Source organism: Buteo buteo, chromosome 21 (genome assembly GCF_964188355.1).
Source record: "Buteo buteo chromosome 21, bButBut1.hap1.1, whole genome shotgun sequence".
NCBI lineage: Eukaryota > Metazoa > Chordata > Aves > Accipitriformes > Accipitridae > Buteo > Buteo buteo.
In genome coordinates, this window is record NC_134191.1 from 4,764,728 (window position 1) to 4,784,919 (window position 20,192).

Genomic DNA, 20,192 nt, shown 5'->3' on the forward strand with positions numbered 1-20,192 from the left:
AGGAAGAATTCATTAGAAACCATGTGAGGAAGGAAGCTAAGCATGAGTGAAATGCAAAGCCACAGTGGGTTGAAGTGCTCGTGCTCAAGACCTCTCTGGATCAGGAAGGACACCTCTGCTTGCCAAAGATTTGAAACTGTATGGAAGTGAATGCCTCATTTTGGTTTTGCTGCTGTGAACAGAAGCTTCACTCCTTTGAGAGAGGAGGGATCTGTGTTCAGATTCTCTTCTCATACCCCCACCTTCCATGGCCTGGCATGTCTGGTACTAGTAGTTCTCGGTGGGGTCTCTCAGTCATGTTTAGTAAAGGTGTTCTGTTATGTATAAGTATTCACTCAACCAGGAGACAAAGGTAGCGAGATCTGGGGATGGGAAATGGCCAAGCTACACAGACAAAAAGTTACTTCGAAAAAAAGCCCGTGATTGTTTTTTCCTTGTTATTTCTATTCACTATCCCAGTATGATGTCCATACCCATCCCTAAAATACAGTTTTTTATTACAGTGACTGAGCACTACCACCATGTTTCATCTGAAAAATTGTTTATCAGACACAAATACATGGTTTTGTAATTTCAGATCTTGTCCCAGTAGTTCTGTTGAGCAAAAACATTAAAAGATTAAAGAACAAACAAAAAAAAACCTAGAAAAATTACAGGAGAATCAATAACTTGTTCTGTTTGAACAAGGGCTGAGGGATTCTAACCTGCAAGAAACAAATGAGATGCTGGTTTGTACTTTAGCTCAAAGAGTGAGCCCAGTAAAATCTAACTGTCAAAATAAAAAGCAGAGCATAGGATTTGTAAAGTTACTGTAGTGAAAGGAGAAAATGAGAGATGTGTAACATTGCATAGAGTTCCTAGTGCTTGCTGTGTATACCTTTAGATGGAAGCCGAGACATAAATTAACAGCCAAAACTAACAAAGATATCCTCCACTTTGACTGTTTCTCTCATTGCTTTGCTTGCTTTCTTCCCACAGGTCAATGGGAAGGATTTATCTAAAGCAACACACGAGCAGGCAGTAGAAGCATTCAAAACAGCCAAGGAGCCCATTGTGGTGCAGGTCCTGAGAAGAACTCCACGCACCAAGGTCTTCACTCCTTCTCACGACTCTCAGCTGGTAGATGTGGGCACACAGACAGATATCACTTTTGAACACATCATGGCTCTAAGCAAGATGGGCTCACCTACTCCACCCGTCTCTGTGCTAGACCCATACCTTCTACCTGAAGAGTAAGTAACAGTTTGTGAAGCCCTTGAAAATCCTTGCTTTCCTTCATGTGACATGTTAGAAGTAGTTCACAAACTCACCTTTACTTGCTGGTGAACATGTACTTCCAGAAGTAGTCAGGATTCATACACCATGGAGCCATAACTCAAAACGTTTTCATTTTTTCTACACATTAGTAAGCCATTACTCACATGAGTAATGCCACTGAGTCACAACATGGCCTCGTAAAAGCTCATTTTTTGCTGGCATTTGATGGATAAAGTTATTGCTTCTTGTAATACCTCTCACTGCCTCTTTGGGTTGGTTATGTTTTAACTTTATTTTTTATGACTGCCATAAATTGTGTAATGCTAAGAGCTGCTACATTCTGTTCCAGTGTATTAATTACTTTATTATAACCCTGCAGCCATGTTACTCAAATAAATTATTTTCTAGAACTAAAATTACTTACTAGTGCTGTCATGGATGTTTTAGAATCAAATTTTAATTATTGTTAATGGTAGTTTGATGCTTTTGTACTTACAAATAAAAATTACAATTATCTCCTGGCACACACACCCCACACCCTCACACGCTGTTCAAGAGGAAAACAGCTCCCCAAGGAGCCCATGCAAATTGCCTGTCATCTTGCCATGCATCTCCACAAGGGAAAAAGCAATAGAAAGGATTCTGAACGTCCCAGTTGCTGTGCATGAGAGACCGTGATCTGGTCAATCCACAGCAATACCTGGGTTTGAGATGATCCTGTACACTGTGAGAGGCAGTGCTAGTGTGCACACGTCCTGGCTGTGCAGTACAGCTCTCGAAGGGGAACCCACAGACAGCCTGAGCTGTGAACATTGATCGGCACGCAAACATACCCCAGCGCGCCTCTCCAGACATCCCTGTCAGTGCTCCTAGGAAATAGGGTTTAACTACAAACAGGCACTGACCCTGTACTGCTCCTAAGTGACTTTCACGGCCTGTTAACATTCACACATTCAGCCAGGAACTGGGCTTCTGTGTGCAATGTCTGTTCCTTTCATGACTCTCAGTGCTGATCACTTGAAAGATAGTTCCAGTGGATATTACTGCATGGCCACCTATTCCCAGCCTATTGAAAATTCAAGCACAGCTGCATGTTTTAGCAGAAACGTTTGACAAAAGGCTATAGCTTTGAGCTTGTTTGCAGTGAACAAGCAGCAGGGCTTAGAGCACAGTGGAGAGGACACACTCTTAGAGCAGCTATACTGCATACCCCCAAACATGTTTGCAAGAGGGGCTTTCAATACCTGCAATTTTCCAACTGCAAAACCAATTACATTAGGAAAATGGCAAAGATTAATTAATGATGAATAATTTAGGTTGCAACATGCCTGCATAACACCAGCTCAGTCCTATCAAGTAACTTCGTATCGCCCCTTAATCGTTAGGCATAGATTCCAACTGCTAGCATATTCGGTGGCCTTACTCTGAGTTGTAGATGTTGGTCTTAACCACATAACCTGCCTCACGCCTATCCCTACGTATACAGGCAGTTAGCTATTCAAGTATGCTGTCACCCAGCATGTGCAAGCAAACAGTCATGTTTTTCTCCTAATGCTTCCTGTACCTTCTCCAAATCCCATTCAAATTAATCTAACCTATGTATAACAACTTGGGTATCTTAGCCAATTAGCAGATGCTGTTACATAAATAGCCTCACACTTACAAAGAAACATGTATCTAGTTAACAGAGAATTAAAGGGAGTTTACTTTCATTGCAGGAAAAAAAATCCGGCATAGAAAAAAGCGATCACAAGCAATACACTCCTTACAACTTCCAAAGTACAGACAGTGAAACTGTCAGAGAGCTCAAGTTGTAAAAAGCAGCATGCCAATAGCGAATGGCAATATGAAGAGTGGTGCATATTTAAATAGTATGTAAATCATTATGTGCAGCCTACTACATTCAAATCAATCAACAGAATGCTGTTGATCCAAATAGTTGGGTGACAAATTATTTTTATAATACAAAGTATTTGTGGTGGCAAAGTAACAATGCCAAGCAGCTAGGCAAGAATGATTTTACTTTCATGTGTGCAAATAACCTAAGCCCACAAGTAAATAATCTAGTATTCCCTCTCATCTTGAACCCTGGCAAACATCTGCCCACTTAGCTGTTACCTGGTATCCCTTCCCCTACTTTGCCACTATTCTCTCTGTATTTTTTTTCTCCAAGTCAGCTTTGCACTTGGAGAAAAATCATTAATAAATGCTAAGACTCTTCTCTCATTCATCATCAGGTGCCAAATGTTTTAGGCTCCTCTTATAATACCTGTAATTTTTGTTTAATACATTTATTGGCATAAATGGTATAGTGTATATGATTAACCACATGCAACTTCTTGGTGTGGTTTTTAGTCCATCATGTTCACGATAACTTGCTGTAAGCTTGGAATGGATTAATATGCTAACTAGAGTACTGAGTGCTGTCCTAAAACATACCTTTTTTTTTTCCAGCCATCCATCAGTGCATGAATACTATGACCCAAATGACTACATGGGAGGAATTCATCAAGAAATGGACCGAGATGAGTTGGAATTAGAGGTGCTTAGTCTTTAGTAACTATTTCATTTACTGACAGTTTAACATGTATATATCACTGTCTTTATATTGTATATAAAGTGAAAAGACACTTCAAAGCAGGTGTTTGTAATAACATTGCTCATTAGTTACTTTGCAGGTTGCAAACCTTAATGATACCTTTAGAAATATATTTAACTGTGTGCCATGGGCTGATAAGCCAGAGCTTCAGCTAACAAATTAACATAAATAATGAAGTCATTGATTCCATTAATTAAACTCTGTATAACCATCCTGATTTAGACTTTCTGAAAATCTGAAACACTTTGCAAGTTTGCTGAGTGGCAGGACCTGTTCCACATAGTCACAGTAAAAATGTGTGAGTTTCCCTTAAATACTCCCCAGCTGAGGAACAGATGTTCTCGATCATATAATTTAGAAGTATTTTAAGTTTACAAGACCAGAATAGATTTGCCACTATACTAAGCCGTTCCTCCCCTTTCATTACTGAAAAGTTACACATGTATACATATGAAATTATAGATAATAAAAGTTGAACCAGTCATGAAGGTATGCAAGTCCATTTTCCTGCCAAATCTTTAAAAATTACTTGTGGTTTTAATACTTGTATATCCCATCAGAAGTTCATCTTCAGTTTTCTCATTCTTAATTTTAATAATGTGCTCCCAACCATTCAGCGTACAGCATAGAAATTCTGGGCCTTAGTTCTGCAGGACACTTAAGCACCGATACTGACCCACTGAAGTGTTTTTAATTGTTTGTAATAAATAGCAGTAAAGTAAAAAATACTTCTAAATACTGCCAACAATGTCTGACCCAGCTAATCCATTCAAGATTATCAGTAAGTGAAAAGTTTACTCTTAGCTTGCTTGCACTTCTATTTCTTAGATCCTGGTCCTGCTAACACTTATTTGTCAAAGCAAGCGATGCTGACCTGTCTGTAGCTCTGTTTAGATCAGTGGTAGATTTATCAACAGCTTCAATGGGAGCAGAGTTCAGTCGTTCTATGAGCACGAAGTTGTTCCCTTCTATGAAAGTGTTTGCAGGATCAAGGACTAAAACCCCATAAAAAGTTTGCAAGCTGTTCTCAGATTCTGCAGATCTGGTAGTAATTCATCTCTGTATACAAACGCAAATCAAAGTCAGGATAAAATCAAAGTGCCAGTAAAACAAATGCTGTTTAGTAGACTTCAAGGCCTTACTTTTCAAAAAAGTGCCTTTTTTTTTTTCTTAAATAAAAACAAATGCAATATAGATTTCAGTCTTAAGGGAAAATGTAGAACAAATTAGTATTTGCTGCCAGTGTCTTTTCAAAATCTATCTTTTAGGAAATCTAATATTGTGGATAAATTATATTGCTTCCATTAGAAGGTCAACCAGTTGAGCTGAAAACAGTTTAAACACATGCACTTCAGTAGCCAGACGTTAATATGCCTTAAACCACAACATTAATAATTTTGACATTGATATAGTACTTGATGGCAAAAGGTGATCAGCTCAGTAACACAGGGAGATGAACATTAGAAAAGTCTCTGTAGCCTAATAGTATTTCTTAAAAACCACTAAAGATGCTTGTTCAAATTGTAGAGACTATGATCAATGGTAAGGTCAAAGTGCTAACAGGGACTCAACTGGCTAGTTGCTTTTTTGTTTGCCTTTTGATAGATATGTTTTAAAAGACCACAAAGGCACTGTTTCATTGACTGCAGCAGGAATGTCTAAAGTAAGAAAGCCATCAAGTCAGCCTTCTATGTTTCTATGTCCATAAAATGTGCTTTGAATTTAAATCAGAAGCTCCTCATCTAAACTTTTATGGTCTATAACTGACTGGTTAGTGATTTGTAACAAGTAAACAAGACAAAAACAGTGAAATACCCAAGTTCACAGCAAGCTTCTAATGTAAATATCCATAGGAAGGAATTTATGCTGGCAGTATTGCCGAGACACCAAAATTGTGTTCTCAGTTTTCTCTCTCAACATTTATCTTAAAATTGATGACTCAGAGGTAACTGCCATATATTCCCTACTACAAAAATAAATAAATACCATTTCTTTTCTTTTGAAGTTCACATGCCACAAGGAAAGAGGGACTAAATCCTGAACTACTATTTTATTATAAATTAAAATTACATTCATTCTTCACAGAGGCCCAGCCACAAGTCATTTCAGGCTCATAAAGGAAGAATAATGTCACTCCAGGATTCCCCAGCAGCATTATGCGTTAATATGTTTATTCAAACAAGTCTGTCCAGCTGTCAGACACACAGCCCAAGTGAGGGCTTTCTCAGTGTGTTAATTTTCTCCCATTACAAAGGAGAACATTCTACATCAAAAAGGGGGCTTGTTCTCTCCTATTTGATTTTGTGTCTTTACCCTTTCCTGTATGCAACTTGTATGCAGGTCTTGTTTTCTTTCTGAGTGGAGAACTGAACTCAGCTGAAAGGCTAGTTGAGACTAAGTAAAGCTTGGAGATGAAAAACTACATGAAATGTTCGCTGACTGCTAAGAAATCTCCCTTCTGATACTCTCACTCTATCTTAGACAGAAGTGAAGTCTTCACATCAAAAGACTGTAGAAGGACAACAGATTCATTCAAATAGCTTTTTGCCCTCCCAGTGCACAGCTCCCACAGCGTTCCCGGCACAAAACCACAACATCTGTTCAGTGAAAAATTAACACTAAGCACCAAAATCCGTGCTTCAAAATTTGAAATTAATACTTCACTGCTTTTAGGAAACCATAAATAAAAGCTGAGTAAAGAGGGTTTCACGCTCTCCCCTTTACTGTAATTTGCTACTTTGGTTGAAAATTTTCTTTTACTTCTCCAATAATCTATTTGCAAGGGAGGGAAGGAGGTGAGAGGTAACTATTTGAACATGGGAATCCACAGGCTCCATCACAGGCACTCTGCAATTTTTATTCCATCCTGGTTGTAAAGCGTTTGAAAGCATCTTTTATGTGAATATATCTCTTCTCAATGAAAACTCCCGCTCTGTGGGGAGTCGCGCTGATCAGGAGCTTCTCAAGGCATTAATATGTCTCTGAACACAAAGGACTTCAGCCCTAGCAGTCCTACTCAGGCAGTGATCAAATATGTAAAGGTTTAAAAAGCAGTACCTTCCTTCAGCTTCACAACTGTACTTTGTAAGACAAATATTTCTATGTTCTGTGTTTGGAACAAAGCCAAAAGTGGTAAAATATTTCAACTTGCTGTCGAGCTAATACTGAAAGGTTGTCCTCCCTTAGCTCTCTAGAGGACTTCAACCTGGCCTTAACACCTCTAACTGCATGGGAAAGCTCTTAATCATGGACCATTGGCCATCTGCTTGGCAAAGAGCCTGGGCATCCTTCAAGTTACCTTACTTAGGCATCCTAAATCTCTTTTCATCAGGGTGGAAAGCACTTTTCTTCAGCCTTCCCCAGCACCACTGGTGACTTAAGCAAGACCAGTCTTTATGGTCCATCAGAGAATTACCATCATAGAGCTGGGCTGGCACAAGAACAGATTTTTGTTTCTTCTCTAGGGCAAAGAATTATGGAAAGAAAACCTGTTTTATAAAATTTTCTTCTCTGAAAAGTGGAGGAATGGCATTTTTGCTTTTTACTGATATTGAAAACCACATTTATGTGACAAGACAAATGTAAAGATCACTTTCTTTAGCTTCAAGACAGCAAGAACAACAGTTTTCCTCCTTCTGTACCAGGGTCAGTTGCCAAAAGGTAGTGAGAAGGCCTCATGCAGTATAAAAGGAAATAGTTCTTTATATTTATTTCCCTGACATTCTTTTATGGGTGAAACCTGTTAATGGAATGGCAAAAAAGTGTGCCCTGCTGGTCAGGTATGTCAGAAGCCAGCACAAAAAAATATCCCACCACTTTTTAAAGAGAGACAAAAGGACAGAGTACTTATCATGCAAGCTTTGGATAATGCTTTGTGAACGTTTGAACTTTTATTACCCATCATTGTCCTCTCATTTCAGATTTCTACTGCTCATTTCTGTCTTGTTAGAGAAAGGACTTTGATTTTTATAAATTTGCAGGCAGGCCATAACTTTAAATCAGCAGTACTATAATTCAATAATCTCTTGCAAATGAAGGATCTTCTGAGCTTATAGAGGTTAATTTACTATTATCACTTACTCCTAATTCATTATTATGAGCGGTTGCAGGTATAATGTCATAGTGCATGTTCATTTCTTCTTGTCTTGCTAGAAATGCCATATGGATTTCAGCAACTAGCTCTTTGAGCCCTCTTTGGCTCTACATTTGATACGGAGCCAATGATCTTTCAGACAGTTCTCTTGTGCAGACTCTATTTTGAAATAGCATACAAATGCTTGTCTTGAACATCTCTCAAAATGACACTTTTACCTGATCTAAAGCAGCAGATTTTAATTATCTGTGTGTGTAAAAGTTATATCATATATGAAATTTTTACGTTTATCATGCTAACGCAGCCCCAGTGTTATCCCACTTTGTGGATACCACCATTGTCTGCTAACTAATTTCTGCAGATCTAGACTAGGTGTTGAATACTTCAGTGTCTCCCTTCTGCAATGTAGGTGGCCGATACATTTCATATTATTTTATGCAGAGCTCCTTACAATAGTATCTGAGCCCCAGTTGAGCACTAAATATACTTTCATCTCAAGACTGTACAGTACTAATCTGAAAGAGCACGTGTTTAGCAGGGTCTCTGGAAGCAGTCCAGCTGCTGCTGTGCATGCAGCAGCTGCTCTCTTGCAGCAGGAGCGCAGAACACTGCAGGCTCACAGGATCAGGCCCCTGGGCTGTCCAGGAGTGCAATGCTGGAGACAGAGGAGTAAGAAATGTCAAGTCCTGTGGCATTGCAAACACATGAACTTACACCTTTGAAGTTCTCTAGGCCCATATTAATTCCTACTGTTTAATTATTTCCTGGTACAATTAAAAAAGCTACCATAATACCTGTATTTGCAGGTGCCAATTTTCTATTTTCCCCTTTTATGTATCTGTTCATTACAGACTTGACTCTGAATGGAAAATAAGCTTTGCTTTGAAGATTCTGGTGTTGATTCTTCAACTCCAACTGGAATTGCACACTTTTATCTCTCAAATATTTCAAACCTTTATGATTATATTAAAACTTCACTGACGCAAAGACCCACAGAAAGCAGCTGTTCCTATCTTTAAGTTCACAAAATTATCATATTTGGGTAGCATCAAACCCACTTACTCTGTTCCTAGCAAGGACTAGAGGGATTGTACCCAAGAGTAAGTCTGTCAACTAATTACTCATAAAAATTCAGATTCTAAACACCTGCTCTAAAAATTTTTTGTTTGCTTTAGCTTTTAGCTGCTTTATTTGAGAGTGTTTTTAAACAATATATATCTGTTTTCCTTTTGAAATATATATTATTTACTTTACTAGATGATTTATTACCTTCCAGTATATCACAGGTGATATCTTGGATGGTGCATTTTAAAAATAAACCCATACTTATTTTTTAATTATAATAATACCCTTTACAGTTGTATATTGTTGGAAAAATACCTATTGTTATTCAAAACACGTGGCAGGTAAGAATCAAACTAATAGTTTGCTCCCTCCTCTCCTTCCACTCCAAAAGGTGCTGGCAAGTGCTTATGGTTACATAGGGTCTACTTAAATAATGGCCAAAGTCACCATGGTTTTTTGTTTGTTTTTACAGGGTTCTTTTTAACATGATATATATCATTTTCATAGCCAGTATGACAAACAGTAGAAAGAGCTACAGCACTGGTTTCTTTCCACTTTTTCATTGCCATATTTTCAAATTATTAAACTATATAAAAACTTTCCTGAAGACATGAAATCTTTTTGTTTAAAGTATGCAGAAAATATGGGAATCATTCTAGGCCTGCATTAGGCCCAATTCACAAATTTCCTCCTCAACCCCAGTTTGCACCATGATTAATTGCAGAATAAACACATTGACTGTGGTGGCATTCCCAAGGATCAACTGAGATCAGAATCGAATCCACTTTGTCTCATCTTTTCTTCTGAAGAATTTCCATCTCCTCTCTAGAAAGCCCCCAAAGCTTTAGAAATCTGAAAAAATAACCCAAACCCACTATTAAAGCATTGTGTTCAAACCTGTAAGTAACAAAAGAGGGAGAAAGAGAGCAGCAGTTCACCATGGATACTATTGATTGAAGCCATTTAAATACCATCTGAAATGTCACTGACATTTACAACTACGTTTCTTATAAAAAAAAAGAAAGAAATTACACATGTTGACAAGTAAATAACACGAGATTGCTGATCTTGGCAGCTGTCATCTAGACATGCCAATAAATTATTCATATCATCTTGTTTTATTGTCTTGCCCCTTACAAATGGCACAGCGCAGGTCAAAACAGAGAGACGTTCAGAAATAATGAGTCGTGTTATCAGGACTTTTCCCCTGGAATGGACAGGTCCAAGCAGAAGCGCGTGGTTCAGGGTCTGCCCTTGGGCTGGGACAGCCCTTAGATCCCACACAGGCCATGCCTCCTTTCTCAGCCTGTGTCCCTTTGCCCCCTCTGCCTGGTCCCACTCTTTCCCTTTGCAGCAACAGGGCTCGAGCCCCACAGCTGCCTCCTCCATCCTGCCTGGCGTTATCTGCAGAGGAGCGGGACCTTTCAAAACCTCGCTCGCTGCCAAGCACTCTTCTAAGGGAAGTAAAAAACCACAACTGCAGCTGCTATTACACCTCTACCTGTGAAGAAACATCCTTCCTCCCTATAGCAGCATCCTCAGGACTGACAGAGCAGTCGCAACAAGCTGGTTAAGCGCGTTAGGCTCCCCAGGGTCCTTAGGGTCCCGGGATGCCCCTCGGAAGCAAGAAGGCAGAGCTGAAAGATGCTACATGGATGGTCACGCTGACTGTGCACCAGCCAGGGGCATCCCACAGCTTGTGGGCATCTCCGTGGGTTTTACAACCCTTTATACCAACCAGTGTCACAGAGCAGCAGCAAATGTAGGAAAAAAGTAACCCAGGTGAAGTCTACGTGGAAAAACAACAGAGGAAAAACATATATTTTTAAGATGGCTTAAATGTCTCCAATACTAACAAGACCACCAAAGAGCACTAGAATGATAAACCATGACCTGCTAAAACCAAACCCTTGCAAGATATTGAAGTGCTTATTATATTTCTATTGCCGATACCAAATGCTTTGCTGACAATATATTGATCTTCAGTCACACTTTTGAGAAATTTATTACATCATTTCATGAAAATTACACAAGTTAATGTAATAGAGTATTATATTTTTCTCTGAAAAGCCAGAAAATTTCCCTGCTTATGAGGAAATATATATCAGCTGTGGCAAATATCAAAATCATACTTTATAAGTATTTTAGCATTTGAAGTCTTACCACTACATGAAATATAGGCAATTTTTCTTCTTTAAGATCAATAAAAGGTCTGTTTTCAAAATGACTTCATATTGATTGAAGGGTCAAAAATGCCCCAGGTATTGATTGTCTGCATATAATCACGTTTTGCTCAGTAAGTTAACCTCATCTACAAGTGAAAAGAGATCCACTATATCACTTAAGCAAAATATTTTCATTGTATTTGAAAAATTGCTTCCATCAGTCACGTGTCTCACTGACAATGTATTTTCTTTTCCTTTTTCTTTTTTTTCTGTTCTTTGGGGTTTTTTGGTTGTTTTGTTGTTTGGGTTTTTTTAAACTCAGGAAGTAGATTTACATAGAGTGAACAGCCAGGACAAGCTTGGCCTTACTGTGTGTTACAGAACGGATGATGAAGATGACATGGGTATTTATGTGAGTGAGGTAAGATTGAGCTGATTTCCTTAAGATACAATTTGTCTTTTAAACAGCAGTGTTGGGCATTTAAGACATGCGTCTTCTGTTTGTACCATGTTCGAAAAACAGCCAGAATGCAGTAATTGGAAGAAATCTAATTATCTTTCCTCTTCTCCAAACTGAGTGAAATCCTGCATCCACTGAAGTCAAACTTTGTTATTTTAACATTTAGTGTTCATTTTTCCTCTAACACACTCTCAGCATTCAATTTCAGATGACAGTTTCAAAGTATTTTTAATATATCCACCCCTTAAATTTTTGTTCTCAATTATTCCAGAAACAATATAAATGGAAAAAAAAAATCCACCCACAGACATTTTTATTTACAAAGATTTGGGGCCCATTTGCTTCTCTTTGCCACCTTTCATGAAATAAGTAGCATTTTATACATAATCTTTTTATCATACAGATCCATTTCAAATTAGTAGCAGCGGTTTGAGGAAAAACTTGTAACTAAATCTAAAATCTTCCATTTAAATGCATCGCTTAAGACATAATCCTTCCTGTTCTGTATGCAAAAACTGGTTCTAATCAGAGCACTGTGTTGTAAAGCAAAATGTGAAATTATGAAGTAACTCAGTATCATACAAACATGATAAACCTACATTCTCTGAAGACACATCTCAGGAAGAAATGTTTTGGGTTTGACTTGATCATTTTAATTTGCATTTCACTTTGTCTGACATAAGCAAGGAAAAGTCCTGTAATTGTTAAGCAAGACGTAACAACCACAGATATAGCACCAATGACAGACGCACTGACTTACAGTATCAGTCATATTACCAATACTGGGCTTGCTAGGGGAAGTAAATACTGAGCTCTCAAACCTCCAAAGCACTCACAGTTCTCTTGTTTTGTAGATTGATCCCAACAGTATTGCTGCAAAAGACGGTCGACTCCGAGAAGGGGATCGCATTATTCAGGTACATGTGTAAATGGTTGAAAGTCTGCTAACACACTATAATCTGCTGCAATGTCTTTATTTCAGTATAACTTTTACAAAGCATTCCCTTCAGAGTGGTATTCATATGCTTCTCTTAACTTTCTGAGGATATTTCCCTTTCCTCTGCCATATCTCAGTCAGATTTTGATAGTCCTGTGCAGGTAAAGCCCTATGTTGGCCCTACCCCGCAGGCTAAGCGTTTTGTCAGCAGATTTCATCTGTTTCCAGCACATATTCTTATAAGCTTCCATTTTTAAGTCTTCCTTCTACCACAGAAACCCTCTATTTTGGCCCAAGTAATTACTCCCCTTTGCAGAATCTCTCCAGGCTGCCCTATTTACTCACAGGGATGTTAGTACTTGTTCAGCAGGCTGAACACCCACTGCTGTGTGCCAGAACAAGTTGTCTTTCAGGTGCAACAATTCTACACCACAGGGGCTTTGTGAGAAGTGGTCTATCTTCTGCACAGACACTAACACAAGTAGAGGTCCACACCCCATTCAGTCTCTGGGAGCAGCATCCACACCCTCACCTGTCCCACACAAAGGTGTTCCTGTTCCTTTCCACCCACCAGACCTGATGTTATGATTCTGCTCCTGCCCAACTCTCCTCCTCCAGTTTCTGTCCTCGTAGCAAGGTTCTGCACATCACGCGCAGAGGCGTGGAACAGCTTCACGTGTCCAAACCAACACACTTGCCCAACACTTACCTGAACAACATGGCTGGAGATGAAAACAGGGACTGTGCCTGGCCTGTGCTGCGCCAGCCATGCAGTTCTGTAGAGCTCCTCTCAGCAGCATTTAAGTATCCCTATGAAAGGATTTCTTTCTGTTGCTCTTTTCTTTGAAGATCAATGGCATAGAGGTACAGAACCGAGAAGAAGCTGTGGCACTTCTCACCAGTGAAGAGAGCAAGAATATCTCCTTACTTGTTGCAAGACCAGAAATTCAGGTACTGTAGCAACAATAAACACCTCTTGAGTCTTAATTAAAAGAGTTGCTGTTTTGTAGAACACAGTTCTGAAGAATTTTAACCTACCTAAAATGGTATAATACAGTTTGACTGGACAGGTATATGGTCTAAAATAATGGAATTCAGCAGTCATGGTACTTATATTTTTTTTATATATTAAAGTTCAATTTATAAGACGTTTGGTGATTTATATCTTCTGCAATGCAATTACAAACATCAGTGCAAGGTATTATGGATGGTTTCAAGCCATAGCTTTGAAGAACATACTGAACTCTAATTCCTATACCGATTGATTATTCATTCATTAAAACACCTATTCTTTAGCCCTTTATACACCATCTCTTAACGTAGTTAAATACTGTCAAGAAGCATCCTCAGCTGTAATAAAAGGTTGAATCAGATCCCTTTGTAGAGCAGGGATTAGCACAACAAACATGTTGAACAAACGGCGTGACCACTATTGTTTGATCTGGTTTTGCTCCTCCTGCTACGAGAGCAGCCCTTGCCAATGCACCTGGAGACACAGGGTCAGGCTGGTGACTATCCTGTTAGCCTAGATGTTTCTGACCCTTCCCTTGGGGATAACTGAAGCTGGGAGTAAAAAAGTCTTAGAGATCCCTAGCAAGCATTTTTCCCTCTGCCCCTTGATGCTGCCTTGCAAGCGGTGTGTTCAGGCTTTGGGCTCTGGAGTATTTTTATACATCCTAATCAAGTCATGCCCAAAACAAAACAGCCCCAACTCTTAGAATGATTTCCATGGATGAAAAGCCTGGGTTTGTTTCATATATAAAGGGCTGTTGAAGATAAAACCATGCTGCTGGAGATGGAGGCAGCTGTGGGGGGAAGTAGGACAGTCAATACCTGCACTTCGCACAAGGAGATGTGTGCTTCTTCCCAGAACACAGCAGCACTGTCACAGGAAGGAATCTCCTAAGATTTCCCAATCATTTTGCACAAAGAAGGAACATAATTTATGTCAGTCTTCATTCTTTTGACAACATTTGGTTTGGTTTTTCCCTCCCTTTTCACATAGCTGGATGAAGGATGGATGGATGATGACAGAAATGATTTTCTGGATGACTTGCACATGGACATGTTAGAGGAACAGCACCACCAGGCAATGCAATTTACTGCCAGCATGCTTCAGCAGGTACTGCCGTTCTGTTGTGCAATGGTGTCAAAACTTCACATTGCACTCAATATTCCAATACTGAGCTTGACTGAATACACTTAGTGTCTCGAATGACGATCAAGGCAAAAGGACTTTCTGTAAAGTCAAGATATGACTATCCACAAACTTTATCTTGGGAACCAAAATGTTTACTTTGCCTCTTACGACAACACGACCACAGTTCTAAGAAATCCACCGTTCTGGCTGTGGTCACTGAGAGAAGTACAAGCTAGGTGTATGGTAGATATAGCAGGCAGAGAGCTAACTTACAAAATTTCCTATTTGATATGCATGCACATAGTGAAAACAGCCTCCCTCCCAAAACCTTAAAATCCAACTGGGGAACTCAAGCAAAGTCTGAAATAAGGTCTATATGTGGGGAGAAAGGCAAAGAAAAAGTTTTTACATAGCAAAGTTCATGCAGCGCCACAGATTTGGTCCTATATTTCCCCATTGTTCTGCCATGGTTAATGCAATCGTAAGAGTTCATGAATAGATTTTTGTCTAGAGTTTTCTAAAACTCTACATCCTCTGTGGCATCCACATGTTTTGGAGGCATATTCTCACTTTGGCACCACAGTAGAACTGGATACTTCTGTGCACCTAAGTGGGAGAAGAAGCATTTTGAAAATGTGACTTCTACCACTGTTACTATATAACTGAAAAGCAGACCTCAGGTTCTTCTGAAAAGGACATCCACAGCAGGCTGCGTTTTTGGTCACCATTTCTATGTGTTCTTAGTAATATTCTTTCCATACAAGTAAAAGACAAAGATGCAGAAAGGGTAACAAGTGACAGATTGAGAGATTAAGAAAACTATTAAACACCCTGAAACATTTCATGTCCTTGCAATAATCTTCTATTTCTGTCTTTTCATTTTTGCTGTTAGAAGAAGCATGAAGAGGATGGAGGTACCACAGATACAGCCACTATTTTATCTAACCAGCATGAGAAGGACAGTGGTGTGGGGCGCACAGATGACAGCACTCGCAACGATGAGAGCTCCGAGCAGGAAAACAACGTGGATGATCACACCACCTCCTCCAACACTTTAGGGAGCCAGAAGAAGCTGACTTACAGTCATGACACCCTAGGAAGTGGCGATATGCAGTTCAGCAACGAGTCGTTTATCTCAGCTGACTGCACAGACGTCGACTTCCTTGGCATCCCTGTAGATGAATGCGAGCGATTCCGGGAACTGCTGGAACTGAAGTGCCAGGTGAAGTCTGCCAACCCTTACAGTCTGTATTATCATAACAGCACGCTGGATATGAGCAAAAGCGACCAAGAAAGTGTTGACAGAGAGCTGGAGATGCTGAATGAGGAGCTGCGCAATATTGAGCTAGAGTGCCTGAATATTGTGAGAGCTCATAAAATGCAGCAGCTGAAAGATCAGTACCGGGAGCCCTGGATGCTACATAACAGCGGGTTCCGCAACTATAACACGAGCATTGATGTTCGCAGGCACGAGCTCTCAGACATTACAGAGCTCCCCGAGAAGTCTGACAAGGATAGCTCGAGTGCATATAACACAGGGGAAAGCTGCCGAAGCACACCACTCACACTGGAGATTTCCCCTGACAATTCGCTGCGCAGAACTGCAGAAGGCATTAACTGTCAAGGTAATGAGGGGGCAGTGGCATATAATGTCTCCCAAAAGAATTTATTTGCTAGCTCAGAAAGTCATGAATCCAGCACTGGTAAATGCCATGCCTCTGCTAAAGATCCAGACCTTGGCAAGCAGCTGGAAAGCAAGGAGAGAAAAGCCAGTGATGGAAGCAAAAGCCCTACTCATGGTCAAAAACCTCCTGGCTCCTATGTCTCCCCGTACCATCACTCTCCATATAAGCACGCTCATATTCCTGCTCACGCACAACACTATCAGAGCTACATGCAGCTGATCCAACAGAAATCAGCAGTGGAGTATGCACAGAGCCAAATGAGTCTGGTGAGTATGTGCAAAGACTTTAATTCAAGCCAGAGCGAACCGAGGATGGAGTGGAAAGTCAAGGTCAGAAGCGATGGGACCCGCTACATTACAAAGAGGCCAGTCAGGGACAGGCTGCTGAGAGAACGTGCCATAAAGATCAAGGAGGAGCGCAGTGGTATGACTACCGACGATGATGCCATAAGTGAAATGAAGATGGGCCGTTACTGGAGCAAGGAAGAACGGAAGCAGCATTTAGTGAAAGCGAAGGAGCAGAGGAGGCGGCGTGAGTTTATGATGCAGAGCAGGTTGGATTGCTTAAAGGAACAGCAAGGTGCAGAAGAAAAGAAAGAGATGAATATCATTGAACTGAGCCACAAAAAAATGATGAAGAAGAGAAATAAAAAAATATTTGACAATTGGATGACAATCCAAGAACTGCTAACCCATGGAACAAAGTCACCAGATGGTACACGGGTGTACAATTCCTTCCTGTCAGTGACTACTGTATAATCACCATTGCTAAGTTATGTACATAAACCACTACCACTGGGGTAGAAATCAATGCCTCGTTCAATGTGGCAAGATTTTTGTATATAAGATACAGTCGTCGAGTTTATAGTTCAAATACTGAACTCTACAACTGTGGGTGCCAGGATCTCCATTATAAAGTGGAGAGGAAACTTGCCCGTCTCCTTCAAAGGCAATATTAGCAGTGCTTTTTGCAATACGGATTGTACTTTTTTACTTGTTACCTTTTACATGAAGTGTTTAAATATCAGAAATGTATTAACCATACTTACACAGGTAATTTGCTTAAACTATATTCATATTAAAAGGTACCCATGCTTTTCTTTACCTAAAAAAAAATGCAGAAAACCCACAAGAGCAACTGCACATATGTATTTTTTGTGAAACCATATTTTGTGATATTATTTTGCTGTTGTTCACCTCTACACAGAGTGCTGTTTATCAATATTTAGCTCAAGGCTTAAACTCAGAATTAGAGTCATTCTCTTGTAATATTTAACATTTATCAAACAGCAGTTTTTAGAGTTATGCTCAACATTTAAACATTTTTCTTTTTAAGGTTTCTGAAGAAAGTATATAGGTTTCATCTGAAAAGCCTGAAGCAAAGTACACTATACTGCAGCTTTAAAGGATTTTAAAGCATGTTTGCAAATGTTGCAACCTATTGAAAAAATGTGCATGTACAGCTAATTTGTTTATATAATACAGTTTGTGGAATTTGAAAAGCCCATGGTAGAACTGTTTGCTTTATAGATTTGAATGTATTGAATCATAAAAGCAGTTTCATGAAATCTTCATTAGCTACAAACGTTAACAAGTAAAATGAAGTCAAATAAATTATTGTTTTATATTTCAAACTATTTTAAATTCTTTTGACTCCCTTCTGGTTTCACCATGTAGAGTAGTCTTTCCTCGAGGGTAGCTCGTGTGCTGCAGAAATGCCTGGACAGCCTAACAGAATCAAACCTAACAGAATAATCTGTATCCTGACTTGGGGGGGAATTTGGATTGAGGTTTTCTTGAGGGAAGAAGAGATGGAGGGAAGAGGCAAGAGAGAAGTACAAGGAATATCAAGAGTAGAATTAAGCAATGCATATCTTCAACTCACCAGGCATTTAAGATGACCTGTAAGTGAGAAAGAAATAGGACTACTACTCTCCTATTTTGCTTTGTTTTGTGGCTTCTTAGTGGTATATAAAACCCACCTACAAACTTCAGTGTGGGTTTGCATTAACAACAGACAATATATAAATTAAAACATATATAAATTAAAGCAAATAAATATATAAATTAAAAGAGATGGTGAAAAAGACAAAAACTAAATGACAACAAGGTATCACACTCCTTTTCTTGTTTTCTATTTCTAATTAAGAATTCAGATATAAATTGGAATATTTTGATGGATTAAGTAACGTAGACTTATTATGAATAGCTCCTAGATTCGCCATCCCCTCTCTCCTTTCCCTTGCCCCCACAGAAAACTTGATCCCAAACCCTTCTAAGTTTTTGTTCTGGACTCTTCTGTTGTAACTACACAGAGCAAAAATTATAACCGTAATGATAGAAGTGAAATGTTGGAAGGGGGGAGATTAACAGCTTCTCAGTGCCTATTTTGTCTATTATCAAGAAGCAAACAACAGATTTGTTTGGGGTTTTTTTCCCCACTCCCTTTGTGGACTAGCACTGAATTAGCATTGAATATATGTTTACCATATTTCTACAGTAAACTCTTTTACATACCCAAAAATGCATCTTCAGCCCATGTAAATTGTCACTGCCCTTTGAAATCTGCCACTCATGTCAATAAGCCTCTGTAAATTTATCTTCAAACAATATTTTCCTTTGGGATAAAGTACTAGTCCGACAGTAGTCTATGAAAGATTTTCTATTGACTTTGTTAGAGCCAGGATTTCACCTGGCATACTACCAGCCATTATCATCACAAGTGGTACAGTAGGAAAAATATACAATTTTCACAATACACTGCCTTCAACCTAAGACGCTTGCTATCTCTGTCACAAATCTGCTTTACTCTGAGTTCATGTTCTGTTCATCCCAATTACAGGTGTGGGAGCCATAGCAAACTACTGCCTCTCCTAAAGTTCAGAAGTTCAGATGCACAGGCACGGCTATGATTAGTGTGGAATCACGATCCTTAAGCCAGGCATGAAAAGGCAGTTAAACCATCTTTAGTCTACATGGAAATACTAGAGTAAGATTTGATATGCTCTAATGAGGAAGAATTATCATCAAGGTGTTCCTCATAAAAATAGGCTCATTTGGAATAACTTCACAGGTAATGGTTCCTTTAGGCATCAATTACATAAATGCTGAGCATTGTATGCACGTGTGTAACAGCAGAAACATATTGGGAATTCAAGTGTGGTGTGTAGAAATTACACCAAAGCATCAACAGTATAAAATTTACATTCTTTAAGATGTTGAAATAAAATTATTGGCCAAGATTATTCTCACCCCTCTGAGTTTTTTCCTCGCTAAACATTTGTTGTTATTTTGGTCAGTTAAAAATCACCTCTCTCCTTTAGTATTATGATTTATTAACTAGCATCAGTTCACAGAATCCATCAGTTATCCTGGAAATTCGGACAAAAGCTTTACAAACTGCAGATTTTCCTTTTCCTTTCTCAGTTGTCTTCACACACACCCTTTTTCATTGCCTTATCAAAATACTTAATGCGATGTTGAAAAAGGAGATTTGGGGTCTTTTTATTGCTTGCAAGGAAACATTGGAAATTACCATAATGTTAGTCCAAACCTGACCTCATTACAGTGAAATGAATCAGACTAGAAAGCAGCCTTTGATGCTGCAGCCTTTGATGCCTAAGAGGAAATATTTCATCCAACAGCTTTTTTAACAATTGCATTATAGTACATACCCCAAGTGCTTAAAAGGTAACAACTGAAATTGTTGTTCTAGTTGCCTACAGGACATCCGATGCAAGAAATCTCCATGCAACAGTGGAGATTGCGTCTCCTGTCTTACTACAGGCTTTA

General features: G+C 39.2%; 1 protein-coding gene across 3 annotated transcripts in view; it reads left to right on the forward strand.

Moving 5' to 3' along the window:
• The window catches only part of PDZRN3 (PDZ domain containing ring finger 3), a 148,734-nt gene extending 129,099 nt beyond the window's left edge, over positions 1-19,635 (forward strand). For all 3 annotated transcript variants that reach the window (XM_075053569.1, XM_075053571.1, XM_075053570.1), the window contains 7 exons: positions 979-1,232; positions 3,712-3,799; positions 11,502-11,600; positions 12,494-12,556; positions 13,426-13,527; positions 14,582-14,698; positions 15,609-19,635. In XM_075053569.1, the coding sequence (XP_074909670.1) occupies positions 979-1,232; positions 3,712-3,799; positions 11,502-11,600; positions 12,494-12,556; positions 13,426-13,527; positions 14,582-14,698; positions 15,609-17,159 (2,274 nt within the window). In that variant the 3' untranslated portion in view covers positions 17,160-19,635. The remainder of the gene's footprint in view (positions 1-978; positions 1,233-3,711; positions 3,800-11,501; positions 11,601-12,493; positions 12,557-13,425; positions 13,528-14,581; positions 14,699-15,608) is intronic.
• Positions 19,636-20,192: the final 557 nt, after the last annotated feature.